Source organism: Rattus rattus, chromosome 4, assembly GCF_011064425.1.
Source record: "Rattus rattus isolate New Zealand chromosome 4, Rrattus_CSIRO_v1, whole genome shotgun sequence".
Classification (NCBI taxonomy): Eukaryota; Metazoa; Chordata; class Mammalia; order Rodentia; family Muridae; genus Rattus; species Rattus rattus.
The window spans coordinates 87,434,056-87,462,036 of record NC_046157.1 but is presented as its reverse complement, the minus strand read 5'-3'; the positions used below and the strand labels follow the sequence as shown (position 1 = coordinate 87,462,036).

The 27,981-nt window shown below is 47.8% G+C and overlaps 1 protein-coding gene across 1 annotated transcript; it reads right to left on the bottom strand.

Annotated features, from left to right (window-relative positions):
* Positions 1 to 19: 19 nt before the first annotated feature.
* Chaf1a (chromatin assembly factor 1 subunit A) lies at positions 20 to 27,825 on the bottom strand. The gene is made up of 14 exons (XM_032900732.1): positions 27,681 to 27,825; positions 24,085 to 24,135; positions 20,373 to 21,184; positions 11,380 to 11,436; positions 9,877 to 10,079; positions 8,652 to 8,712; positions 8,393 to 8,461; positions 5,199 to 5,425; positions 4,798 to 4,966; positions 4,632 to 4,712; positions 4,110 to 4,202; positions 3,318 to 3,573; positions 2,138 to 2,583; positions 20 to 644 (listed from the first exon to the last, which is right to left on the bottom strand). The coding sequence occupies exons 1-14, from the start codon at positions 27,718 to 27,720 to the stop codon at positions 501 to 503; spliced, it is 2,709 nt and encodes a 902-aa protein (XP_032756623.1). The 5' UTR covers positions 27,721 to 27,825; the 3' UTR covers positions 20 to 500.
* Between the last annotated feature and the right edge of the window lie 156 nt (positions 27,826 to 27,981).

Below are 27,981 nucleotides of genomic sequence, written 5' to 3'. Positions count from 1 at the left end.
GTATAGTTGAGACAAGACATACAGGGCTTAGGTAGAGTATGTTTATACATGTCTACATTTGCCCAGGGCCTGCACAGCAGCCACATCATCCCTGGCATAATTCATAGCAGGTGTTTGCTCACAGCAAGCGCTGTGATTAAGGCCCAAGCAGGCATCTGTCAATCAGGTAATGCTTAACTAAGGGCAGATTAGCATGCAGACCTGGGGTCTTTACAATTTGGAAGTAGCTGTCCAGACTCCAGACCTAGGAGCGTAGGACAAAGTGCTCTTATGGGAGTTAGCAGAGGCTCAGTCTGGTGGTTGATAATCAGGTGTGCAGGGAGCAGGTCGTTGCTGGTCTCCATTTCCATCTCCCTCAGCAGCTCTACAAGGCTGAAGGGGAAGCATAGCCTCCACTGCCCAGAACATGCCTACTCCCAGCCTTGCACTTCAGGTGCCTACACTCGACAACTCCCTGTCACCCAGGTCAACTTCCCACAGGTCTTTCAACTCGACACCTGTCACTTGCAAAGTGTGGGAGCAGGTATGGGCGCTTCTGACATGTTACTCCCAACATCTGGCACATCTATGATCATACAGTCTGTGTCATCCTCTTCATCCTCTTCTGTGTCTGCCTGGAAGCCGTCCATGTCCCCAGACCCAACCTGCACAAAATACAGCCTGTCAGCATGTTGAGCCATGCACCTCTGAACACACTGTCCTGGACAATAATTCCTGGTGACAATGTCTACACTGAGCTATGTTCAATCTCAAAGCTGCCAACAGCAGTAACCCCACAGCTACATGAATGGCTTTTGGACTTTGGACTCAGAGAACCAACTGAATGTGCACTTTCTTGGCATTTCTTTTGACTGGCTAAGTCTCAGCAGTTCCTGTAGCTGGGACTGCTACTGGAATCCCTGGACAGTTCATGGGTTTCTGGGGGAAGAGACAGATGCAGCTAGGGTGACACTACATAGTGAGCAAACAGTCTGGTGGTCTGTGACTGGGGAAGGCAGCTGTTATACCAGAGTTTCGATGCCTCTTGTACAGATGTCTGTCTAGGTCTATGCATGGAGGCTGAAGCAGGATAAAGAGTTGTGGCCAGCCTGGGCTGCTGCTTAGTGGTTAAGAACCCCTGGCTGCTCTAGCAGAGGACTGACTTGGTTCCCAGCACCCACATGGCAGTTCTCAACTGCTTTTGACTCCAGCTGCAGACAATCTGATGCCCTCTCACAGACTTCACATGCGCACACATCCATACACACCCATAAAAACAGGATAAATCCTTAAACTATGGAAAGTCAAGGCTCAAAACATTGCACAATACATAGTCTGGGATGATCATAACTTTCACCTATTGGCTGAACTACTCTGTGCTTTAAATGAATCCAGAATGCTCAAGACCACAGCTGGCCTCTCCAAGGGTTATGGATACAAAGTCCACAGTGGTAGCCAGCACCAGGTAACACTTGAAGTCAGTGTCCTAAACCAGTCTAAATGGCAGAAGACCAGAGACAACAGCACACACGAGTAAGCTGGGCTTCCAGGAACAGAAAGAACATCTCAATGGGAAAAATAAATGATGCTGACCCCACCTAACTGGGCAGGGTTGCACAGAGCTCTGATGTGTCACATACATTTGTGCCAATGCAACCCAGTACCACTCCAGACCTAAAGTGCCACTCAGACCTAGGAAGGAGCTGTGGAGCAAGGAGGCTGAGGGGCTGTTCTATGACCCTGACTGACATTCAGAGACATGGATAGATTCATGGCTGCTGGCATGAGAGGACGGGTGGAGCATAAGTTCTTGGGGAAGTAAGAAACTCCAGGTGACCATGATGGTAGGTCACCTACCATGACAGCTAGGTTACTAAGAGCCAGTCCCTCAGTCAACTGCGGCATCTGGAGGAAGCTGTGCATGCAGATGCAACCATCTGTTCAGTGCTTTGACTCTAAAACTGATGCAGCGAGCAGTAGACAGTCCAATGGGTAAAGGTGATTGCTGCACGAGCCTGGCAATCCCAGTTATACACCAGAAACCCATGTGAAAGTGGGAGGAAACCAATGTCCTACCTGTCCTCTGACCTGGCATAAACTGTGGCAGGTCCACAGCCTGCTCTAGGCACAGGTGAGCCCATGCCCCTCTTCAGCTTACCTGTCCATCATAGCGCCGCTTCTTCATAAACTGTGTGATGCACATGGTGGCTGCTGGCTTCCGCTTGAGTGGCATAGGTGTGCTCTGGCCAGGTCCCTCAATGGAAACATTGTCTTCCCTGGGTGCTGAGGGCATGGTGGTGACATAGGTCCACTGGCAGGGCACTGGCAGGCACTCCTGGCCAAAGCTCCTGAGCACCTGTGGGTGCACATACCAGCACATCCGGAAGTCGGGACGCTTCTCATAGGCAGAGTTCTCGGAGATAAGGCGCTTCAGCCTGGCCTTGGATGGCACAGTAACAGCATCTTCTGAGTTGGGCACCTGCAGGTGTGGGGTGGGACTTGGCAGGCTCAGCAGGCCACGGCGGCATTGCTCCTGGAATTCACGGATGATCACCTTGCTCCCGTTCACATTGCCATGTAGCAGAGGAAGCAACTGGGCCAGGACTGTAGGATGAGATGGGCTAGATGAAGCCATGAGAGGGCCCCATCCATCCTCACTGTTGCCAAGGAAGGTTGGCAAGGCACACTTCAAAAGCTACTTGGCATCGGTTGGCTAAGAAGCCCACGCCTGCTTCCCAGTGGCCCTGAGCCATGCCCGTGGTCAGCTGTGTGTGCCCTCATGTTCCTCCTGAGCAGTCACTGCTCACTCTGAGCCACCAGTGTCCCCAGGTTTAGGACAGGGAGGGAGTGGCATTGCACTCTGGTCCAGGTCTCAAAACTGACTCATCATTCTGCTGTGGGTCCTACTAAAATTTCCAAGGGAGCCAGGCCTAGGGGCTTATACCTGGAAGTCAAGCTCTTAGGGGCTGGAAGCAAAAGAATCACCATGAGTTCAAGAAAAGTGCAAGCCATCTGGTAACCAAGACCTGTCTTGTGTCACAATGACACTGACTCAAAAAAACCAAAACCAAAACCAAAACCAAAACCAAACCAAACCAACAACAACAAAACCCAAAAAGTCAAGGGTAGGATAGCAAGACTGGGGTATGGCTGAGTGGTAAGCACTTGGCAGGTTCATGTACAACCTGAGTTTGTACCCAGCACCCAAGGCCCTGTCAGTTGTACATGCAGACAAGCTGCATGTGGACGGATACCCACACACAGGCTCTGCAGACTTGTGACCTCATCAAGGACACCCTGATAGGAGCTGTTCCAGGACACTCCCGTACCCTACTTACTATGCTGGTCCCTCTTTTCCCTCCTGGAGGCCTTGGGCTCTGGCTCATCAGGGGATGTCACATCCAGCAGGCATGCAGTGAACTGCTGCAGTAGCTTCAAGTCGGAACCTGTGCAGTTGGCTGCCTCTGCCGCCCAAACACATCCCACCTGCACAGGCTGCAGCACGCGAAAGCGCTTGCCCTTGGCTAGGAGCTCATCCCACTCCTTGGCCTTCAGCTTCTGGCGTACTTTGTGGTTCTCTGGATCCGCACACTCCTGGCAGGATATGGAACAGACCCTTGTTTAATGCCCATGCTCCCTGGCACCGTGGCATGAGCTACAGAGGATGTGGCAGTGAAGGACAACTCTGAGAAGTCAGTTCACATCTTTAATCATATGATAAGGCAGGATATTTCAGTGGTTTTGCTTTGTCCAGCCTCACAGCCTCTTGACCTGGTTAATAGGCGACCAAATCCCCAACCCCAGAAACACCCCGATCAATGTGGCTTCCAGCAGGGCCTGAGCTGCCCAACATCATGGCCAGACAGTCTGACCTCAGTCATCCTATGCAGGTTCCCTAAATCTGCAACTAGGAGCTTGGGACCTAAGGATACCACTCAAGCTCTCCACAGCCCCTTATGGGAGAGCTCACAGGGGCACAGGACCTTCTGGAACTGTGGTGGTTTGTTAGAACTCTAGGGGAAATCTACAGACCATGCAGCAGAGAAAGCCCATGCCTGCTCACCCAGAGCCTAAGTCAAAGCAGCTGATCACCTCAACACCCTATAATCAGCTCAGAATGGAGCCCTCACCTCAGTTACGCCTTCATCTTCAGACAGGTACCCATGGGGCACAAAGAACCCATCGTCCTCATCTTCATCTTCCCCCACATCGTCATCTTCATCCTTGAAGAGAAAGACAAGAGCTTACAGCACACAGATATCAGAGTTGAAGGCCAGTCCAGTCCCACATATAAACACATACATCCATGCAGATGCTAAGGGGGCTACAGAGCCTGCCTAGTGCCCAACATTGGCTCAGGATGTCCCCTAGCTTAGCCTCAGCGTCACAGTAAATCTGGGTGCATCTACACTGGTGTCAGCAGCTGGGGAGCCAGGCAGAAACAGTACACGTGGGCAGAGGAAGCAGGGACTAGTAGGACTCAGTGTGGCTCCAACAGCCATGTTGCCTGGGGGCGCCGGGATGGCAAGCACTCACTAGGCTAAGCAGGAGCAAAACAACCAGGCCAACAGCCCACCCCATATAAGAGTGTACAATGGCTGCTCCTGCAGTTGCTGTAGTTGCTGCTATTCATACTCAATGGGTTTACTTACCCCCTCACTGTGGGACAAAGACTCCCCAGGCTCCTCCTCTTCCCACTCATCGTCACTGTCTACCTCATAGTCTAAAAGCTTCTGGAGAGAGAATAAGGCATGAGCATCATGGTGGAACAGCACAGAACAGCCCACCCCCATGAGGAACCCCAAGCCCAAGGCTCACTTTGTCCTGGACCCAGGGGTTACGGGGGCGGATGACTGCTGTCTTCTTATTCCATGTCCCCCAGTATGCTGGCCGGTGGTTCTCTGAGAACTGCAGGAGCTTCATTCGGCCAAACTTCTTCCTTTCAGGCACACCATCCACCTTGCTGCTCTCCACGATGACCACATCCCTGGTAATCAGACCATACTGTGTTCATGGCTGGCTGCACATGACCTGTCTGTTCAGAACTACTCAGGCCTGTTCCTCCTGCTGCACCCTGGGTGTGCAGGAAGGTGTGCCCCAGAGCCCCAGAACGTGTAAAGAGAGACACTCTGGGAGATGGTGACTCTAGGACTCAGCAGCATAGGGCAGCATGGGGCTCCATGCCAGACTCTTCTATGGTCTGGTGTGCCAGCTCTCACCTGTTCATGATGTCTGTGTCATGGCCACAGACCTGGGTGGGCCCAGATCTCAGGGGCAGTCGGCCCTTTAGGTCACTGAGGAAGGAGCTTGCCACGTTCTGCTGGTGTAGGAGCCGGTCCAGCTGATCGCACAGATCTTGATCCAAGGTAGCCCGGCACCGTGGAGCCAACACCATGTGTTCTTTGATTTCAAAGGGGGCAAACTTACCACAGGAGCCAGCCAGGGTCTGCAATAGGAAGAACTTAATGCACTGCCAGTAGGTGAGAAGTCATGCTAGCCCAGATGCACTGCTGCCTGGTGGCCAAAGGGAGCTGCGTGGAAGCTGGAAGACTCCAGAGTCTTCCTTCTTCGGAGTGATAGGAATGCATTCCAAACAAAGCCACTTGAGAACCACCTCCACCTTGGTAGCTTTAACCTCATTTATGGAGACCCAGCCTTATGTATAGCCTGGGTCAGCCTCAAACTCAAAAAATCTAAGCCTGCTGAGATGACAGGCATGGGCTGACACAGTTGTCTTCCAGATTTTTTTTTTTCCTTTTTTACAGTTTATTTACTTAGGGACTGGAAAGATGGCTCAGTAGTTAAGAAGCAATGCTGCTCTTCCAGAGGACACAGGCAAAACAGTCATACCAATAAAATCAAAAATCTTATAGAAAAGAGGAATACCTCCATTCATTTTGTTATGTGTATGTGTTGTGCCTCTTGGTCCCCACATTGTCAGAAATGTTTGTCAAACTCACTGAGCTCTGGAGTGAATTGAATGGTTAGTGAATTGACTGGGATGGGTGAAACAAGGGACAAGGAACAGCTCAGGCCCCAGGGACAGCATGTGGCAGAGTTCAGAGCCAGTTCCTTTGTTCTGGGTGAAAACACAAGAAAGAGTGCCCAACAGGGACTGTGTCCAACCATATGCCCTGTCGGCTGGACCACTCATCCCACCATTGGCCGTGTATTCTCCAGTTGTTCTCTCTGACAGCTATGTCAGTGTGCACTAGGGCTGCACTTTGTATACAGCCAGGCTGCTTGGCTGGTGCTCTCTCTAGTGGCCACACCAGAGGCTGCCAACTCCTAAAAACCATGCTACCAAAGTCTGGCCTCAGGGCTTCTTGGAGAGCAACTAGTACATCCCAGAGCATGCCCTGGGTTTTCTGAAGCTCTAAGTCAGAGAAGCAGCAGCTTGGGCCTCCTGTAGCATTAGGAATATACAAGATAGTCATAGCCCAACTGATCACTTGAATCCCTAGTGCTTTACCAAGGTACAGGCCAGACAGGCAGGCAGAATCAGATCTAATATACAAGGGCTAACAGGGTGGCTCAGCAGGTCAAAAACTCATCACCCATGCCTGGTAACCTGAGTCCAACTCTAAGAACCTGTCTGCGATGGGAGGAAAAACATTGACTACGAAAATGTCCTCTGACCTCTGCATACGAGATACAAGAAAAAAATCATAAAGAAAAAGACACTCAGTTGCTTGCTGCCAAACCTAAGGACCTGGATTCCACACACAGAGCCCACGCATTGTAAGAACTGACTCCTTTAAGTTTCATTCTTTTTTTTTTTTTTTTTTCCTGGAGCTGGGGACCGAACCCAGGGCCTTGCGCTTCCTAGGCAAGCGCTCTACCACTGAGCTAAATCCCCAACCCTTAAGTTTCATTCTTAACTACACATGTGCATCGTGTGTATGTCACCCCCTCACTCTATAACCATTCACTTCATGGATTGAACATATGTTGCTCTTTCAGAGGACCTGAGTTTGGATGCCACATCCCACAGCTCAAAACCCCAACCCTCCAATTCTGCAGTCAAAGCCACAGAACATAAGACTTCCCAAACAAGGGGTTGGGATTTAGCTCAGTGGTAGAGCACTTGCCTAGCAAGCACAAGGCCCTGGGTTGGTCCCCAGCAAAAAAATAGAAAAAAAAAAAAAAAAAAAAACTTCCCAAGCAAAAACCAAAACAGCCAGCAGAACAGGAAGGGACAAAGCCCAGGAGGTGGCAAGCTACCATACACGGTGCAGGCTACAGCAAAACTATCCTCAGGATACTCCAAGCCCTTCCCCAGTGTTTCTTTCCACTATAAGGTAAGGGGGTCTTGTCACTGGCTCTGGCTATGGTATTGGTCACAGGTCAAGTGGCTGTAGCCATGATGAACTTCCAGCTTCACAGGTTGATTAGTTGGGGACTTGATGGAGGAACAGAACAAATTCCTAAATGTAAACAGACTCCTTCACTGAGCTGATGAGAGCATCATTTCTTCACTCACCTGCAGGCCGAGGTGGCAGAAGTTAAGAGGGGTCACTCATGGCATGGCGGGAGGGGCCACCTAACACCTCAGTTCCCACATGGTGATGCTGGCCAGGGTCACCACAGCTTTCCTTCCCCACAAACAAGGCTTTACAGGGAACCTCAGAATTGCCACTGGAATCCACAGCACTATGGCATGTCTCATACTGGCCAGGTGATGAGAATAACATATTTTGTGCAAACATTAAGACCATGTTCAGACCCTGGCATGTGCTTAGTTCTGAAATTACAGCATTCAGGAGCTGAAGAAAGATGGTGAGCTCAAGACTACCTCAGCCTACACAGCCATAATCCTAAGCCTACAGAGCTAGATCCTAACATGCCAGGGCCAGGATCTAAGATACCCCAAGCCACCAAAGCCACTGTGGGACCAGCATTTGAGCAACACACCATGTCAGGAGAGAAAAATGAGAGTGGGCAGTGAGAGAAGCTGGCTAGGTGAAAGGTCAGCCTCAGGCCACACACTTTCTATTGCACCTCAAGCCTCTCTGTTCCTATGGCTGCCATGCCAGCCACAGATCAGCTCCCAGAGAAGCATTGCTGGGCTCCATGGCCTTCTAATGGCAAAGAAAAAGCTCAGACTTGAACCCTGACAGGAATATATTCAGTGGTCCTAAAGCAAGGCTAAGGAGGTGTGTTGTCAGTACAATGCTGCCATCCAAGATAACAACCACATAAAACCTGGAGCACAGCACAGTGGGTAACTGGCACTGGAGTGGGAGCAGAGAGAGCCCTCTTCCTGCTTGCTGGCCAGCCAATCTACAGACAATTTGTAGGTATGAAGCTCCAAGAGATGATCTCAAAAAACAGAGTGGATGGAGCAAACTCACAGTAGTAAACACCCAGCAAGAGTCAACTGGGCCTAGAGCAGAGCTGAGGCGGCGCTCACCTTGGGAGCCTGCGGAGTCTTCGGTTTCTGAAAGAACCTGGTGATCTCTGCCTTCTCTGCCTTAATGCGCTGTGGTGGGAAGGAGACCAGACAGGCAATTACCCCAAAGCATTCTGAGAAGGCATACTGCTCCCAACTGATGAGGGACCCACACAGTAAGGAAGCAGTTCTGGCACTGCAGCCCAGATAAGATCTGAGGGGGTATGGAGTCCCTGTAGGTCCTCACTGCCCACCACTACAGGGCAGGGAGCCAGGCTACCTTTTCTTCTTCCCGTAATCGCTTCTCCTCCTCTTTCCTCCTCTTCTCTTCCAGTTTAGCCCTGGGAGACAGAAGTGAGTTGTAAGCCCAGGGAATCAGCCCCTCCCAAATCCGAACTTCCACAAGGCTCTGGCACTGGGACTAACAAAGGAAAATGCAAAACCTCAAAGTTCTTCTTTTTGCTTCTGAGACAGTCTTGTTTGGCAACCCAAGGCCTCCTGCTTCTGCCAATGTGCCAACGTTATTGGTAGCCCAAGACTCCAAATAAAATTATTTTGAGAGAGGGTCTCACTATGTAGACTAGGCTCCAACTCACAGAATGCATTAGCTAGAGTGAGGATTAAAGGCATGCATCACATCTGCCCATCAATATAAAATTCTTGATGGGTTGGGGTTCTATGAGTAGAGTGGTGGCTAGTCATGCACCAGGCTGTTGTCCATTCCCAACATGTCAACACCCAGCACTCAGATGGAGGCAGGAGGATCAAAAGCCCGAAGTAATTTGCAGCAATACAACAAACTTGCTCAAAAATCACTTGCCATTTATTAATCTCAACTACTTACTTGCAAGGAACAAAGAATTTTTTCCTTGTTGTTGTTGTTTTTGGTGGGCATAGTGGCATATGCTTTTAATCCCAGCAGAGGCAGGCTGATCTCTGAGTATGAGGTCAGCCTAGTCTACAGAGTGAGTTCCAGGACAGCCATGGCTACAGAGAAAACCTGTCTCAGAAAACCAAATGAAGGGGTTGGGGATTCGGCTCAGTGGTAGAGCGCTTGCCTAGAAAGCGCAAGGCCCTGGGTTCAGTCCCCAGCTCCGAAAAAAAGAAAAAAGAAAAAAAAAAAAAAGAAAACCAAATGAAATGAAACCAAAAAGAGAAAAACAAATGAACAGTACTATCTGGATAGAAATGAGAATGTCTCATGAGATACAGAGCTCCTGTGAACTTCTTTCAGAGTCAAAACCTCACGGGACACAGTGGTTATCCACTGAGGCAATGGTCCAGTTAGGAAACTGAAGAAGAAATCCTGATGTGACTAGAGCATTTAAAACCAAAATCCCAATCAGCCTGGTAGCCACCAGCCAGCCAAAGCCCACAGCCCCACAGAACATAGGCCAGAAGCCAACTACATCTCTCTAATCAAGCTCCAGAGAGTGAGAATGAGAAACAGAAAGGACTCATCAGGGAACATAGCTGTGGAATGCCCATAGGGGCTGGCCACTCACTCCAGAGCTTCCTGTCGCTCCTTTCGTCTTTCCTCCTTGAGCCGCTGCTTCTCCGCCTTCTCTTTCTCATCTTTCTCACGCTTTTCCCTCCGCTCCTTCTCCTTCAGCTCCTTCTCCTCCTCCTTCTTCCTCCGTGCCTCCTCCTTGGCTCGTCGTATCTCTTCCCTCAGCTTCTCCTTCTCCTCCCTCTGCTGTTCCTTATCCTGTGAAGACAGTGGCAAAAGCACCTCACAGATGACCAGTGACAAGAACTGCCAAGAACATAGAGCCCAGGGCTTAGCCCAGCACTTAAGACACAAATGGTAGGTCAGTGGTGGCTGCCAGGCGACAGTTCTCCACATAGCCAAGGTTGACTCAAGATTTCTAGCATACACACATGAGTGACTTGATTTCTTTTGAAGTGGTTGACCGGGATGAGGCACAGGAGCTGGTGGGAAAGTGTTATACAGAGTCTTAGGTTAGACTCAATCAATATCCAGCAGGTCCATCCACACTTAGAGCCTGAGGATATGGGCAGCTGCTGCAGCAAGCCTGTGTTATGTCTTGGTACTGGGGACCCTAGCATATCTTTCAACCGTGTGCTGAGCCATAGCTCTCAAGTGCTACTTTCTGGCAAAAAGAGGCAGTCTGAACTGAGCAGAAGGCACAGGCTGGACAGTACTGCAGAGATTTGTCTGTTCCAGGTTGTTACTAAGGAGACAGAGCCCTGAAAACAGGCTGGCCACTGTACTTGCACATGTGCTGCTCACCCAGACTGAGCTTATTTGGAGGTGCAGGCATGCCATTCTGTCACCAGAGAGACCTAGGCCAGTCTGGGCAACGCAGTGAACCTCTGTCTAAACAAACAGATACAACAGATAGGACTGGGGTGCGCTGTAGAGGACCAGTATGTTCAGCATGCAAACACTCAACCCTTCAATACTGAATGCCTAAGGAATCCCAACTGGCATGGCCCCCTTTCCTAACTCCAAAGTGGCCATGTGGTCCAGCAGGCACAGCAGGGCCTAGACTTTTCCCCACTGTGGGTCACATAGTAAGAAGTCACAAGCAACTGTCATCTCTGCACTATCTGAAACCACGTCCATAAGAGTCTAACTCACACCCATCCAAGGAGAGTGACACTTATGACAAAGCTATTTTGTATGGTTTTTTTGAGAAAGGGTCTCACCAGCTGATGGTGATGTATGCCTTTAATCTCAGCACTTGGGATACTGAGGTAAGTAAATCTCTGAGTTCAAGGCCAGCCTGGTTTACAGGGTGAGTTTCAGTATGGCCAGGTCTAGAGAAACCCATCTCAAAAACAAAACAAAATGAAAAAAATGTAAGAAAAGGAGAAAAGAGATCGGGTTTTACTATGTAAACCCGCCTGTGAATTCAATGCCCCTTTGAAGGGAGCTTTCCCACCACCTCCATTTGTGGTAGGTGAGGCCCAAGCAGGGCTCATGCACTTAGGATACCCCAGAGGAGCAGAGATTCGGTGAGCTAGGAGGAAGGGGGCCTTACTCTGTGTAGTTTGCTCCTGCCCTTCTCTGTGGAGCCTTTGACAAGATTCTTGTCAACCTGAAAGGAAAGACAAAAGAACATAAGTCACATTTCTCAGGGACCCCATCCCACCTTGCACAAAGGGTAACAGGACCTGGAACCTGTAGGGGACATTGTGAATGCAGTCTATAAGCCCCACCAAAGCACCAATAGCAGTTGACTATTTACCTTGAAGCACAAGGACACGATTAGGCTGCAAACACAGAAAAAAGCCAGGTGTAATGATAGACAGTTTTAATTCCAGTATTGGGAACGAGATGACAGGATCCCTGAGGGCTCCCTGGTTAGCAGTCTACCAACTAGCTGGCCCAGGCCCAAGTGGTGCAGATATGTCAGAAGTCACCTAGGAAAGGCTAAGGTATGCAGGTAGATTTTCTGGAGATAGTCCACTGTCTTGCATGGCCTGCAATGGGTGAACTGTGAAATGCAAGGACACCAGACTTTGTTCCAGGACTGCTTCTTGCTGCTGCTGTGCCTTTCCTGCCACTATTATGCAGCCGGATGATTCCTGAGCATCAGCCCACCCTACTGAGCAGATTCCCTGCAGGTCAACATGAAGATGAACTTCAATGAATTTATGCTGTTTAGATGAATTAGTGACTTTACAGAAATCCCGTTCTGATTCAAATAATTTTAGGAAGAAAGTTTTAGAAGACGGTTTTAGTTGTGTTGCCAAAAGATGTAATAAAGTTAGAATCAAGAATAGAATGTGGGGGCTGGAAAGATGGCTCAGTGGTTAAGAGCACTGACTGTTCTCCTAGAGGTCCTGAGTTCAATTCCCAGAGACCACATGGTGGCTCATGACCATCTGTAATGGGATTCGATGTCCTCTTCTGGTGTATATGAAGAAAGGGACAGTGTACTCACACACATAAAAAGAAATAAATTAAATAGAGTTAAAAAAAAAAGTAGGGGTTGGGGATTTGGCGCAGTGGTAGAGCGCTTGCCTAGCAAGCGCAAGGCCTTGGGTTCAGTCCCCAGCTTGCTGGGCAGGGGGGAGGGAGTAATAGAACGTGCCCCCTCATCATAGAATAATGAGTAAAGGCTGCATAATAAGGATTACAATGAGTTTACATGACTACACTAAAAGGAGAAATAGGCTTGGGACAGATTTGTGATCAAGGAAAAACATTCATCCTAGGTCAAGTCCCAGAATGAGGCCAGAGGCGTGCATGCACCATGATAAAGCAAAGGCAAGGCCGTGGGAAACTGCTGCTTTGACCTCACAATGAGCTTACGGAATGAAACCCTGCTTTGAACTCACACATCCTTCTGTCACTGCCCTTCTGTGTAAAGTGTAATTCTGAGGTAATTTTCCAAAAAACTTTTGTCTAAGAAGGTATAAGAAAGCCAGAGAAAAGAAATAAAGTGTGGCTTGGGGGGTTCTGCTCCACCCACCAGATGCATATACTTATGTCTATAGGTATATGGATGTAAATATGCACAAATACTCATGGACTGGACAGGACAGGTGGTTGGGCCAGAGCAGAGTGTGTGTATGTGTGTCTATGTGTGTTGTTTGTATAAAAGATTTTCTTTCTGGTTCACAAAAGTTAATGAGTTCCAAGTCTGGCCAGCATAGAGGTTCCTGAGCCAGAGAGAAAAGATCCCTAGCAATTAAGCCTTTTTTTCTTAATACCCTGCTGCTGCCAGCTAGAACTAATTACCAGAAGCCAATGGTTTTTCACCTTAGAATAGCAAACAGTTATAAACAGAAGATTTGCCCAAGATAAAACCCTTCGATGCTGTCCTTGGGACCCTTTAATATCCAACAGACACAAACACAAAAAGGGGAACAAGAAGCCCCAATGTGGCCATGCCTTTATTTTCAGCACTGGAGGCAGAGGCAGGCAGCCTGGTTATATAGCAAGATCCAGGCCAACCAGGGAGAAACAGTGAAACCCACTACTCTGGCCCCCAAAAAGGGGGCACAATGCCTATAGACCAATAATCAAGAGTGTCTTCTGGGGCTGGAGAGATGGCTCAGCGGTTAAGAACACTGTTATTCCAGAGGTCCTGAGTTCAATTTCCAGCAACCATATGGTGGCTCACATGTCTGAGGACAGTGTACTCATATATATATGTTATATATAAGATATATATATATATCATATATATATGATATATATCTTTTAAAAAAAGTGTCTTCTGGCCTCCACTCTGAGGAACTAACTTACAAAGGTTGTTTGTCAATAATATAATTTAGAGATAGAGCCTCTGCCTAGACTCCCCTCCCCTTAGTAAGGGAGCGGGGTGTGGATCCCCCCCCCCATATATTTAAGGATGAAAGCCACACTTGGAATCCCCAGGTGAGGTAGAGCCCACCCAGAATCTCCCCTTCTGTGTTGAGACAAAGCAGAAACATTGTTGCAAAAACAAGAAACTGAAGTCTTCTCCAGCAGACAGCCCCAGAGGTTTCAAATAGAGTGCAAAGGCCTTACTCAGGATAAGTTGGGCACAGAAAAGAATGCCTGTGAACAGAGAAGCCAGCAAGTGGGAAGTACTGGGCCTACAGGGTGGAGAAGAGGGCCCTGCTGAGCAGGGAGCTAGCCCCTCCCAATCCTACTCTATCACATTCACAGGCTGACCCTTTGATTCAGTCTTTTAAGCAAAAGTCCAAATGAAGTCCTTCCTGGTTCAAATGAGCCTGAGTTCTTTATGGTGCTAGAGCTGAAGCCTGGGCCTGTATCTTCCAGGCATGTCATCAGAACTGAGTCCCTTATTGGCTGGGCCCATGAACTCTCCCCTTCTGTAAGGCTGCAACTTAGTGGAGACTAACCAACTAGGAGCTGGGTTCCTGGCTCATAGTACAGTGCTAGCCTTGCACATGCAAGGTTCTAGTTTATACACACAAGCAGGGTAGAAATAACTCTGCAAGTTCCTTTTAGACTGGGAGAGAAGTTCAATGGTGGACAGAACTCAAGCAGCTAAGCCTTAGTTGAAAAGACCAGGGCAGAGGCAGTGTGATACAGCATTGGTTATAGGGGCATGGGTAGGCCAGACCCTCCATTTGCAGACCTACAAATGACCATGGGCTGTTCTGTCTTCAACGAGTGAGATGATCATGTCACCATAGCTCCAGGCAGTATCAACAAGCTTTTCAGATCTCCATTGGGTTTGAGGCCAACCAGGGCTTCAGAGAGATGTTGTCAAGAGACAGGCAAGGCTGACCTGTTAATTCTACCCAGAGAATCTACCCACTCACAGCACCCGAGGTGATGTGGCAAGGCTCTGAGGGGATAGAACATGTAGGAGTTGTATCCTCTACAGAGACTTCTCCAGGGGAAGCCCAGGACACCAAGCAACTAAGGCACACCAAGTTCTTCTGTGAAAACTGTGGGACCTCTCAAATGAAGAGACAAAAGAGGGCTCTGCAATTGCCACTATAGTCTGGGATACACAGTCAACAATATTTTCAATGTAGATAGAAAGACACATGCACAAGCACAGACATACATACGGAGTGGAGGACTTCAAGTATACTGAGGTATAGCACCTAGGCCACAGAAGTCAAGGAAGGATAGGTTTATATAACAAAAATAATCAATAAAATGGGTCCAAGGAGACATAATTCAGCAGGTCAAAATACTTGTAACCAAGAGTTCAGAGTTCAGTCAAGAAAACTGACTCCCCAACTCTGTCCTCTTATTTCTGCACACATTGTGCCTGGCATGTGCATGTATAGGCACACACAATACATTTTTCAAAAATGCTAATAGGGGCTGGAGAGATGGCTCAAAGGGTGAGAGCACTGACTGCTCTGCCAGAGGTCCTGAGTTCAATTCCCAGCAACCACTTGATGGCTCGCAACCACCTGTAATAGGATCTGGCACCCTCTTCTGGTGTGCAGGTGTATATGCAGGCAGAACACTGCTATACATAATAAATAAGTCCTTAAAAAAACATAAGTGTTATATGGAAAAAGATTAATAATATGCCTCTCGGGAAGGACGGTAGAGGCCCAAGAAAATGACTGAGGTGTTCACACCCACCTAGGGCCTCAAACACCTGCTCTTCAGCTCTGCTGCGATCCTGCACCCTGGGTTAGGATACTAGAAAGAAATGGAGTCAGTTTAGCTGTTCATCAACTAATGGAGTGTTACTCAGTTGCTAAGAAAAATGAAACTATGATGCGAGACGAGTGGATGGATCTCTGAGCGCTAGAAAAAACAAGGGGAAAACAAAAAAAAACAAAAAAAAACAAAACAAAACAAAACAAAAAAAAAAAAAAAAAAAAAAGCAGGAAAATGGGAGCAGCTTGGAAACTTAACCTGGGTGAGGAAAGCCAGATCCAGAAAGATGTGGTCTACATCCACTGAAGGCAGGAATACAGTAAGGGGCCTTGGAGAAAGGAGCATCTCAAGGGAAGGGATAAATGATCAAGATGAGAAGGGTCAAAAGGAGTGGGGCCAGGATGGAGAAGCAGGAGTATGTGGCAGAATAAATAACACTAAAAAGGCCTCTGACAAAGTCGTACACAAATTTACTACTACAGAAGCATCCTAGCACACAAAAGCATGCACGAAATTTAAACAGAACTGCCCCGACTGGTGATAGTAATACACTCCCTTCAGGTTTCTTTTAAAGGCACTTTTACTTGTGTGCATGTTTTGTATGCATGCATGCATATCTGTCACCATGTATGTTTGTAGTATTGGGAATTGCACTTGGGTCTTCTGAAAGAGCAAGCAGGCACTCTCCAGGTCTGAGGCATCTCTCCAGTGTCCTGTGTTCTTGGCTTTACATCCATAAATGAATCAGTTCTCAACCTAAGAGAGGCCTCTTTCTTGAGACATCAACAGAGAAAACTCCACAAAAATCTACATTCAAGTAAAATAGTGGTATACTTGGCACTGCATATGACTCTCAGTAGCTATAATTGCATCCATTCATGGGGAACACTCATGAATGCCCACTGTAGCTGAGGAAGCACTGAGGAAGGATGGCTGGTAGGAGTGGGAAGGATCCCTCAGCCTCCTACAGGGATCATGCCCAGTGGATGGTCCCTGTCCTGCACATGTAGGAGCATGAAGTAAACACAGCAGATGTAGAAACAAGAGCAGGCAATCCTGCTCCACCTGGAAACCCATAAACCTAGTGCCAGACGTGGTAACGCCAGTGTCTGTGCATAACCCTCCTTTCCTGGGTATGCACAGCTTCCTTCCCTTACAGATGCCAATCCTTAGAGCAAACACATCTGGACACAATGAAGACACCATCGGATCACGGGGAGTCTAACAGCAGGGACACACCTACAGCCTAGTTCCTACATCTATGCCTCAGGGAACATGGCTGAGAGTGAGTGGGTAGAAAGACTGTAAGAGACACTCGATCAGAAGTCTGTTGAGACTGTTTCCTAGAAACAGCTACGTAGGCATGGAGAGACGGCTCAGCAAGTAAAGCCACCAAGTGCTCTTCCAGAGCTCCTGAGTTCAATCCCCGGCAACTACATAGTGGCTCACAGCCCTCTGTAATGGAATGGATGCTCTTCTCTGGTGTGTCTAAAGACAGCTACAGCATATATACACACAAAATAAATAATTCTAACCCCAACACCAGCTGCATAAACAAGACATGAACATGTGATCATGGAAGGGGGATATTTTCACGTGGTCCCATCCTTAGAAAGGAACTACAGGCAAATACTGATTGCTGGTAGAAGGGGAATAGGCTCTTCCAGGGGTGAGACCCTTATTTGTTGTCTAATGAAGAGTGGTCAGCTCTCAGACCACTTTCTCACTACAGCAAAAACGAACTCTGCAGGATGTATTCAGACATATCTTTGTGCATAAACATATATGTATGTAACCATAGAGACTATCAACTTGAGGTTGTAGGACATGTAAAATAAAATCCTATTTCAATCAAAAACTTTTTCTTCCTTTGGAGACAGTTTCTCTGTGTAACTCTGGCTGTCCTGGAACTCACTCTGCAGAACAAACTAGCCTGACTTTAGAGATCCGACTGCTTCTGGCTCCCAAGTACTGATATTACAGATACCACCACCCTACTTAAACAAGAGCTCATAAAGTTAACAGGAAAGGGTAAGGATGGGGTTTGTGTAGAGACTTTGGAGGTCAGGGAATTGGAAAGGGGTGAATTTGATCCAAACATCATAAGTGTGTAGAGAATTCTCAACAACGGGCTGGGGTTTAGCTCAGTGGTAGAGCGCTTGCCTAGGGAAGCGCAAGGCCCTGGGTTGGGTCCCCAGCTCGAAAAAAAAAAAAAAAAGAACCAAAAAAAAAAAAAAAAAAAAAAAAAAAAAAAGAATTCTCAACAACAAAACAGACAGGTACCAGTACTTGGGAGGTAGAGGCAAGTGGATTATTGTGAATTCAAGGCCAGCCTGGGCTCTGTACGTTCCATGACAGCCAGGGTTATGTGGGAACCCAGCTTCAAAAAACAAAATAAGATGGTTCAGTGGTTAAGAGCATTGGCTACTTTCCCAGAAGACCCAGGTTCAATTCCCAGCACCTACATGGCAGCTCATAGCTGCCTGTAACTCCAGTTCCAGGGGATCCAATGCCCTTGCACAGACATACATGCAGGCAAAACACCAACGCATGCAAAATAATAAATAATTTAAGAAAAATGAAGAGACAAGAACAATCCTGCAAGCTAGGAAAATGGCTACCACCTGATCAGGAAAGGGGCTGGCTGGGAAAGTAATGGATCCTCTACAGTGACCCCCCCCACGCCACCCCCACGCCCCAAGCACTTAGACATGTAGGACTTAGGAACCAAATATGACTGACAAGATTTAGGGACAGGAGCCAGGCCTAGCTGCATCAACTGTCACCTCAGGAAGAATGTCCTGGCTTATGGCCAGCATGGTGTACACAGCAAGACCCCCCTGCCCAAACCAAAAACTACCCAGATAGATCTGATATGGTGGAGAGGCATCAAATTCTAGACTCCCAAGGATCAGGAATTCACCTTGATGTATCTTAAGATAAAAAGGTTCTGCAAAATGATGAAGCTGGACAAAGGTAGTGGGATGTACAGACAGGACAGGCAGCAAGGCTGGAGGGAGGACATGCAGCAGCTCCAAGTTCAGTTTGTCAAGGCAGCAGGTCACCTTGTTCCCTCAGGATGTCTGTGCTCTCAGTAAGTGAAATAATCCCATATATCAAGTCGCAAAGCTACCAAGGCTGGCCACATGGTCTCAAATGAACAGCTGAACAAATCACCCTTTTTGGGGGTCCACACCAAATAAAAATCTACTGCAAACAAATGAAAATGCCACACAACCAGAATATTTTGGAATTCTAAACCAACTTTGGTTTTAAGGCTTCTTATCCAACTATACACTCCAGGCTGGCCTCACTCATAATCTTCCTGCCTCATTCCAAACGCTGGGATTAAAGGCATGTCTGGCTTGGATGAACTTTTATATATGAGATCCTAAGGACAGCTGAGAAGTGACAGATTCGCCATTGTGCAGATTTGAAGCCAAAAAAAGCGTTACCCATGACACATTTGAAACCCAAGGCCTCCCTAGTACAGGACCCCTAAGCACCAAGGTATGATCACCAGTGTAAAAGCCCAGCCCTGACCTCACTCACTTGACTGCCACCAACACTCCAAGAAAGAGTTGAAATTAAGTTCAGGTTCTGTCTGAGGGTGCATAAATGGCTGCATGCAGGAGATTGGGTGTGTAATCCTAGCACTTGGGAGGCTAAGGCAGGCAGATCTCTAAGGTCAGGACTGGCCTGGGCTACACAGAGACCCTGTCTCAAAGAACAAAATAAGGAAGCTGGAGAGATGGCTCAGTTAGTAAGAACACCAACTGATCTTCCAGAGGTCCTGAGTTCCATTCCCTACAACTACAGGGTGGCTCACAACCCTCTGTAATGAATTCCAATGCCCTCTTTGGTGTGTCTGAAGAGAGTGACAGTGTACTCACATACATGAATAAGTAAATCTATATTTCAAACAACAAACCCCAAAGTAGGTTCACAGAATGGGAATAATTATTTGAATTTTGGGCCCTTCCTCCAGAGGTCAAAACCTGCATGTCATATCAAAAATATTCCAAAATGCACAAACAATGCTCCTGGGAGAGCATTTGGGACAAGGGGTGCTGAGGTGTGAGAAGGCCTGGCTCCCCAGGTCCTATAATGTGGTCCTTCATGCTGTGGCCAGGCTCATATCCCCTAGTCTTCAAAGTTGAGCTTGCCATTCTCCTGTTTCTCCTTATTTATCTATTAACCAATTAAAAATTCCTGGTGCTGGAGGGGAGACTTGACTTGCTGGATAGGTAGGTGCTCCCCGCTTGGATGTAACCCAACCCTTAATACAGTATTTAAAGATGAGTGGTATGTTGCCACAAGCCAGTTGGCTGCAGACTGCCCTGGAACATTTTTCCAGATGCAGCCTACACTGACCACCAGAGCTCAGCAGAGCTCACATTCCTCTCCAATCAACAAGGCCATCCTAAGGTCCCACTACTAATCAGGTGACAAAGATGTGTGGAGTAACTCACAGCCAGGCCCACCACTCCCGAACAGAAACCAAAGGTGGTTTTCCACGGTTTTGTTTTTGGTGTTGGAGATTGAACCCAGGGCTTCACACCTGTTAGGCAAGCACTTTATTGTTGAGCACTATCCCCAGACACCTTTCCTCAGTTTTCTAACTCTTCCTGCACAGTCCAGGCTGGCTTTGAATACAAGATCCTCTTGCATCAGCCTCCCAAACACTATGATTACATAAGGCTGGCCTCAAATTTACTATGTAACTGAAGATCACCCTGACTTGTGGATCCTGTCTCTACCTCCCCAGTGCTGAGATAATAGGTTTCTAGGTATCTGAGAGGGAACGTAGTGTTCCAAACTAGGGCTCTACCCAGTGCAAGGCCCTGCTTCCTGTGTCACTAACCACATGGTAACCTGGTGGGAAGGGAAAGTGTCCAGGCCCTGTCAGTGCCCTGGGATTCTGGAGGGGTGGGTACTCACTCTGCAGATGGGTGTGGGGGGAGGACTGCTCCCACCTCGATGTGCTGGGGGTACAGATAGTCCTTCAGGAGAGCTGGTTGGAGAAGAGGAGCTGATGGAGGAGTGGCTCAGTATGGAGTCATCCTCGGGGCAGGACTCCAGCATTTCACTCTCTGAAGTGACACTCCTATCCAAGGACATCATGGGAAGAGAGGCATTGGAAGATTTAGTGGCCAGGATGTCCTCCAGCACCACCACAGGCACTTTCTCTATAAACAGGAGATCCCCTGCCTTGCTCCAGTTTGATAACTCCTTTGTGGGGCATGTCCTAGAACCTGGGGTCAGCTTAGGACAGCTCTGTACTGAACCAGTCTGACAGTCACCCATCCTCTTTGGACCTCCTGGGCTCCCATGCTCCTCTTCCACGTGGCAAGTAATGTCTGAAGGGGTCTCTAGGAGACACAGCTCTGTTGCAGAGTGCGCCTGCTGCTTGGCAGCTCCTTCCACTGTGGTGACCACACTGGCAGTGTCAGGACTTAGTTCACTGTGGCCCTGAGGGCTGTCTGGAATGTCACTGGAGTTCTCAGTCAGGTCGATAATGACCATACTCGGTACTGGCTTGATTGTTGCCCTCAAGAAGCTATCAATGGGGCCCTGGCCACTGACCAGCTTCGTACTCAAGCCTATATGAGAGCCTGTGTGACACTGGCTTTCAAAAGTGCCCAAAGACAATTGTAGATCCGGGACTTTGCCTTCCACAGCTGCTTTTGGTGATGTGTCTTCCTCAACTTTCTCCTTGGGAACAAGGTTCAGGCGTTTGAAGGGCAAGCGGGCTGAAATGAAGAGAAGCAACATCCTTAGTGACAGCAAAGGGGGATTGTCACCCATCCTCAAATTCTAAGTGCCTGGGCATTACTGGCCCTATTCGGGATTGAGATGAAAATTTCAAGTAATAATGGAGCTGTAGGAGTCTGGAGAGATGGTTCAGCAGTTAAAGGCACTGGTTATTCTTGCAGAGAATTTTGAGTTCAATTCCCAGCACCCACATGATAGCTCACAACAGCTGTTTCTCCAGTTTCAGTTTTCACCCTCTCATGACCTGCCAGGACACCAGACATGCATATGATGTACTGACATACATGCAAGAAAAACACACTCAGGAAAGTAAGGGGGCTTGGGAGGATCAAACTCAGACAGTGAGGATTGGCAGCAGGCACTTTCACCTGACCTCAGGGGCCCATTCCATGCATTTAAATGCCAAAGTGCCCATTGGTTAATTCTTTATAATCCAAAAACCAAACCAAGCCTTTCCCCAAACTCAGTCAGCTCATGAAATATGGCTGCCCTGGAGTTTCACACTGATTTCTCCTGCCCACAGATACCTTCCACCCAAACCAGCTTAGCCATGGAGTCCTGAATGGAGAGAGAACTGCTTGGGGTCAGTCAGATTGATGGGAGCCTTGATCCTTGACAAAATCACCCTGCCTGGGTTATGGGTATGAACATGGCTTGTGAATGTAGGGGCATAAGAGACACATGCACTACCCAGCAGCACTCTCCATCTGGGTCCTGTCTCAAGCAGTCAGGCTGTGTCCCAGAGATAGCATGCAGGGCTGCAGGGCACATCACCCCAGAACAGACACCAAAGGGTTGGCAAGATGGTTCAGTGAATAAAAACACTTGCTGCCAAACCTGACGCAAGGACCCTCATGAAGGTTATTGTGATGGTTTGTATATCTTGGCCCAGGGAGTGGCACTATTAGGAAGTGTGACCTTGTTGGAGTAGGTGTATCACTGTGGGCGTGGGTTTAAGACCCTTATCCCAGTTACCTGGAACCAGTCTTCCACTAGCTGTACCTCTGCCTGGACGCTGCCATGTTCCCACCTTGATAATAACGGACTGAACCTCTGAACTTGTAAGCCAGCCCCAATTAAATGTTGTCCTTATAAGACTTGCCTTGGTAATGGTGTCTGTTCACAGCAGTAAAACCCTAACTATCTTCTCATTGCCACATGCACACCACAGAATACATACAAACGTATGTATAGACATGCAAAACTGAATCACCATTTGACTTATTTGTGCACAAATCAAACAGTGAGTTGAAAACCCTGCCCCAGGGTGCAGCTTTGCCTCCTAGTCCCTCTGCAGGTCACACAATTTCATCCCAGGGACAAGGAGGGGCTTTTTGAGAAGGGATGCTCTTGTGACTCTGGCTGAAGCAGGAAGATGTGAAGTATGGACTTAAAGCTAGTAGACTTACTTTTTAGTAAGGCCCTGCCTCAAAAGCTCAAAAATAGCAGCTAGAGAGGTGTCTCAAGGGTTAAGAGCACTTCTTGCTCTTACAATGGACCTAAGGTGGGTTCCCAGCACATCTGGTTGTTCACAGCTGCCTATAAAGCCTGTTTCAGAGAATCTGACACCACATGGCCTCCAGGACACTACAAACAAGTAAAGCACATAAGCACACACCATTTAAAACATACACACCATTTAAAAAAGTTTAATGGATCTTTTAAAAAGTATATAGGGCGGGTTGGGGATTTAGCTCAGTGGTAGAGCGCTTGCCTAGGAAGCGCAAGGCCCTGGGTTCGGTCCCCAGCTCCGAAAAAAATGAACCAAAAAAAAAAAAAAAGTATATAGGGCTAGAGAGATGGCTCAGTGGTTAGAGCACTGACTGCTCTTCCAGAGGTCCTGTGTTTAAATCCCAGCAACCACATGGTAGCTCACAACCATCTGTAAAAGGACCTGATGGCCTCTTCTGGTGTGTCTAAAGATACAGTATACTTATATATAATAAATCTTTTACAAAAAGTATATAAACTAGGCACTAGAAACAGCTCAGGTTGAGAGCACTTGTTGCTCTCACAGAAGACCCCAGCACCCACTTGGTGATATAACAAGTATCTTCCATTGCATGCCTATGGCACATTAAGATACATGAAGGTAAACATTCATAGATTCAAAGTAAAAATAAACAAATCATTAAAAATATTAAAACTAGCTGGGCAGTGATGAGACAGAGGTAAGTGGATGTCTGAGTTCAAGGCCAGCATAGTTTGCAGAGGGGGTTTTAGGACAGCCAGTGCTAGAGAAATCCTGCCTTGAAAAAACAGAAACAAAAAAACCCCAACCAACCAACCAACCAAAAACCCAACCCCTCCCCTCAAATTAAAACTTGGAAGCATGGTGGCAAACACCTTTAATCCCAGTAAACAGAGGTAGCAGATGGATCTCTGAGTTCTAGACCAGTTGAGGCTACATAGTGAGACTATATACATGTCTCAGTAAATAAACATGTAATAGATTTTCTCTTAAGATATGCACATACTAGTTATCATCAAATGGAAACAAGACAATTGCCCTCAGCTCATGTGCACGCAGCATCCATGGAACATAATTCAATTTCACACTCATAGTGAGCCCCATGTTTATGTAATCTCACCACACACACATACTAACAAAGTAAGAAAACTCTAGGATAGTTCCAACTCAGTAGTGCAGGGCTTGGCTGTCCTATAAGGTCCTGGGCTGGGTTCCCAGCACCAAAACCAAAGAGACAAGATATGACAAACACCAGAGACCTCCAGTGTTTAGTGGCCAATACTTTGGAGAGACTATACAGCTTGAAGGGAGCATTTAGTGCCCTCCACTCAGCCCCTCACAGTCTTCTAAGGACCCCACAGAAGCCGATGGAAACAACTTAGGAACTAGGTTTAGAACTTAAGTTACCTTGTATCAACCTCTTCACTGGGAACCCAGGTCTGTCTTTGCAATCCATGGCTGTAGGTAAAGACAGAAGAGCAGAAGTTACAAAGGGTTTTGGCTAGCTAAAGTCCACAGCACTCAAACACAAGCAGGCTCCTGTGGCCCTATCTAGTCCACCTGAACTGTCTCTTTGCTTGAAACAGGGTCAAATTATGCAGCACAGGCTGACCTAGGAAAAAAATCTCATGGCAATCCTGACTCAGCTTCTCAAATGCTAGCATCCCAGGCACAAAGTACCACAGCCTGCTTTTATAGACTTAAAAGTATTAGTTAGTATGTAACAGGGATGAACTAGAACTTAAAAGGTCTGCTTGCCCCTGCCTCTCAAATGTTGGGAATAAAGGTATATGCCACCATGCCCAGCTACAATTTATTTTTATTTATGTGTATGCCTGTGTGTTTGTGTGCATGGTGTGTACAGAGGCAAGAGGCATCAGTTCCCCCCAAATCTGGAGGTATAGGCAGTTGTGAGGCACTGAAGGTAGGTGCTGGGATGGGAACTCTGGTCCTTTGTACAAGCAGTGGGTGTTCTTAGCTGCTGAGCTGCTCTCCTTCCCCGCAGATTTTACATTTTTTTATTTGCTGTGTATACACCTGCCAGTCCACATTGACACATGGTGTGTCAAAGAACAGAAAGACTCGCAGGAATCGGTCCTCTCAGTCTCCTTGCAGGTTCTAATGACAGAGCCCAAGTGGTCAGGCATAATAGCAAATGCCCTGACCCTTGTGCCCGCCCATCAGCCCCCAGAGGCAGTTTTCATGAGTGGGGAAGGCTTTAGGGAACCTTCAGCTAACACACAGGTACTCCCTATAAACAGTCCACAGTGAACAAGCCAGTCCCACAACAAATATTTGGCTTAAAATAGCAACACTGAGCAATACTACCCTAGGTTCAGCCCCTCCTGAGTTCCTCTGAGAACCTCACTCAAAAACTTGTAGTATGGGGCTGGGGATTTAGCTTAGTGGTAGAGCGCTTACCTAGGAAGCGCAAGGCCCTGGGTTCGGTCCCCAGCTCCGAAAAAAAGAACCAAAAAAAAAAAAAAAAAAAAACTTGTAGTATGTCTTACGTAATTATGGCCCTTCTAGGTCAGTTAAGGCTCAACTGCCCAAGAGTGTCCCAAAAGTCAAGTGAGGGCTGACGAGATAGTTCAGTAGGTAGGGAGGGGCACTTTCCAAGTCTACTGACCACCTGCACTCAATCCCCAGGATCCACATAAGTGATCCCCCACTTTCTCTACACGCACGCACGCACAAACACTCACTCACTCACACACACATACACACACACACACAGAGTGAGTGTGACTGGACAAATGGATTAGAAATTAAAAGCACTTGCTGTTCTGGTCCCTGCATCTGGATCCAACAGCTCACAACCACTCAAAGTCCAGTTCCAAGGGATCCAGTGCCCTTTCTGGTCTCCATGGGCACCTAGTTCACGTGCACACACACAGACACATAAAATAAATCTTTAAACAAAAACTTTTTTAAGTGAAGGCGTCATACTCTTGAATAGATGAAATGAACATATTTTGGAGCAGAAACTACACTCTGTCAAGACACAATAAAGAACCTGGGGTTAGGAAGATCTAAGCTCTATCCCTAGCCCTTCATAAGCCAGGGCATGAGGACACTTGGCGGTTGAGGCCTGCCTGGGCTACATGGGGACCTGGTCTAAAAGTAGTAACTACAAAAAATAAACAAATTAAAGACCTCATGAGAGAGAATATTTCCCACTAAAATAAATTTAAAGCCTCAGGAATATGTAAGCACATCAAACTCACATATATCGGACCATAAATAGAGCCTATCTTTTTGTTTGTTTTGAGACAGTGGCTTCCTACATAGCCTTGACTGTCCGGGACTTGCTTGAACTTGCTATATATATCAGGTTGGCCCCAGACTCACAAACATCCACTTGCCTCTGCCCCTGAGTGCTGGGATTAAAGGCATGTGACACCACACCCAGATTAGAACCTGTCATTAGGTAAATGATTTTAAATAGTTGACTTGGGTGGACAAGAAGTCCATCAGTAATTTGGGGAGAATTCACATAACTTTGCTAATGTTACATGGAATTCAAACTTGAGCTTTCCTACAACCTCAGCTGCCCAGAGCGGAAACAACCCATGCACACCAGCTTAGAGACTTGGACCCCCAGAACACAATCCCTTCTTCTCATTTGAATGGAAGAAAGGTAACATCATCAGTTTTCTATTTAAAAAAAGTATTTTGTGGTAGAGTGCTTGCCTAGCAAGCGCAAGGCCCTGGGTTTGGTCCCCAGCTCCGAAAAAAAGAAAAAAAAAAAGTATTTTTTTCTTTCTGAAGGACATTTTTTTCTTTAAAATTCACATTCTACTTTAATTACTTTATTGGAGAGGCTTGTGGAATTGATTCTCTTCTACCCAGGATACAATTCAGGTGGTCAGAGGCCAGATCAACCTGGACTTCATCATCCTTCTGCCTCAGCTTCTAGGATGCTGAACTGCAGGTATGAACTACGAAACCAAACTTGTCTTTATTGCCAGAGCAATAAAAATAGTGTCGGTTTTAAACGTTCCACGTTGGTTAAATAAAAACTCTCCATGACAGTCCGGGCAGTTGTACGAATATTAATCATGTCCATGTAAAATTCAAGCCAGTCAGAACAACACAGCTCGTGTGTGTGTGTGTGTGTGTGTGTGTGTGTGTGTGTGTGTGTGTGTGTGTTGAGGAGCATATCTTTGACGATCAGAATTGTAGAAGGGGGCCAGAGTTATCCCAGAAGTGGATGGAGACTGAGGATGCTGCTCACCGTCCCTGAGGCTGGCCATCTCCAATCCTCCTCATATCCAAGCTCCGCAGACTAGTATAATGTACCCAGAAGGTCTGTCTAGTCAGTAGTGCTCAGCTGGAGAAATCTTAGTCCTCATCCCTTCCAGTTCCTCAATCATTCAACCAACACTGGGGGTACAATTCATTGTCAAGCAGTGGGGACTGGGCACCCCACATCTATGGAAGCCTGCCGCATGCTACAAAGACTAACACGTACCAGACTGGTCCATATCACACTCACAAAGGACCCCTTTCAGGATCCAGAAAAGGTTCCTGGCTATGCTTAACCACCCAAACCGACCTTCCTTGGCTAACCCTGCCCCGCAGAGTTTCGGCTACCCTGGTGTCCAGAGCTCAGTGACCATTAGCCTCAATTTCTCCGCCCATTGCAAAGGTCCGAGTTGCTCTGGTATTCACAAACGCACTTAATAACTTGTACAACTAATTTTCCTTCTCCTTGCCCTCAGTTTCCCCACCTGCTGCTACAAGATCCAATTGATTTCAAGAGGACATATGCATTCAGAACCCATCAAAGCCGCCCCGGGGCCTCAGTTTCCCCATTTGCTCCAAGTCCTAGCTATTGAGGCGACACAAGATCCCTTTGGGAGCTTGCAAAGCTGACTCTTCCCCCTCCCTGGGGCCTCAGTTTCCTCTATAAGAGTCCTCCCTTCTCCCGGTCTCCGTCCCGAGGCCACCCGGACGTGGCCCGCTCCTTCAAGCTGCGGCTGGGCCACAGCTTCACCCACCGGCGGCTCTCCGCGTCGCGGCCTCTGGCTCCTCCAGCATCCCGGCGGCGGAGGCTCAGGCTTCAGTCAGACGGCCCAGCTGCACACTCCGCCTCCCGACGGTGTCGCTTCTGCTGCCGCCGCGGCCGCCGCGCTCGTATTTGGCGGGAACCGCGGCAATCACCGCGGCCCGCGCGCCCATTGGATGAGATTGTATCACGTGACAGTTAAGCCTCAGGAAAAGAGGAACACTCAGCAGGTCCTCGCGAGAACTTCGGCTTCTGTGTCTGAAAATCCCGCGGGAGGCGGATTGAGAAGGGCT

Excerpts from the sequence above, each read along its gene's own strand:
- Chaf1a (XM_032900732.1), bottom strand. The coding sequence starts at position 27,720 with ATGCTGGAGGAGCCAGAGGCCGCGACGCGGAGAGCCGCCG. Across the intron at positions 21,185-24,084 it reads AGTGAAGAGGTTGATACAAG|CCCGCTTGCCCTTCAAACGC; the intron begins GTAACTTAAGTT and ends TCTTCATTTCAG. Across the intron at positions 4,967-5,198 it reads GACACAGACATCATGAACAG|GGATGTGGTCATCGTGGAGA; the intron begins GTGAGAGCTGGC and ends TCTGATTACCAG.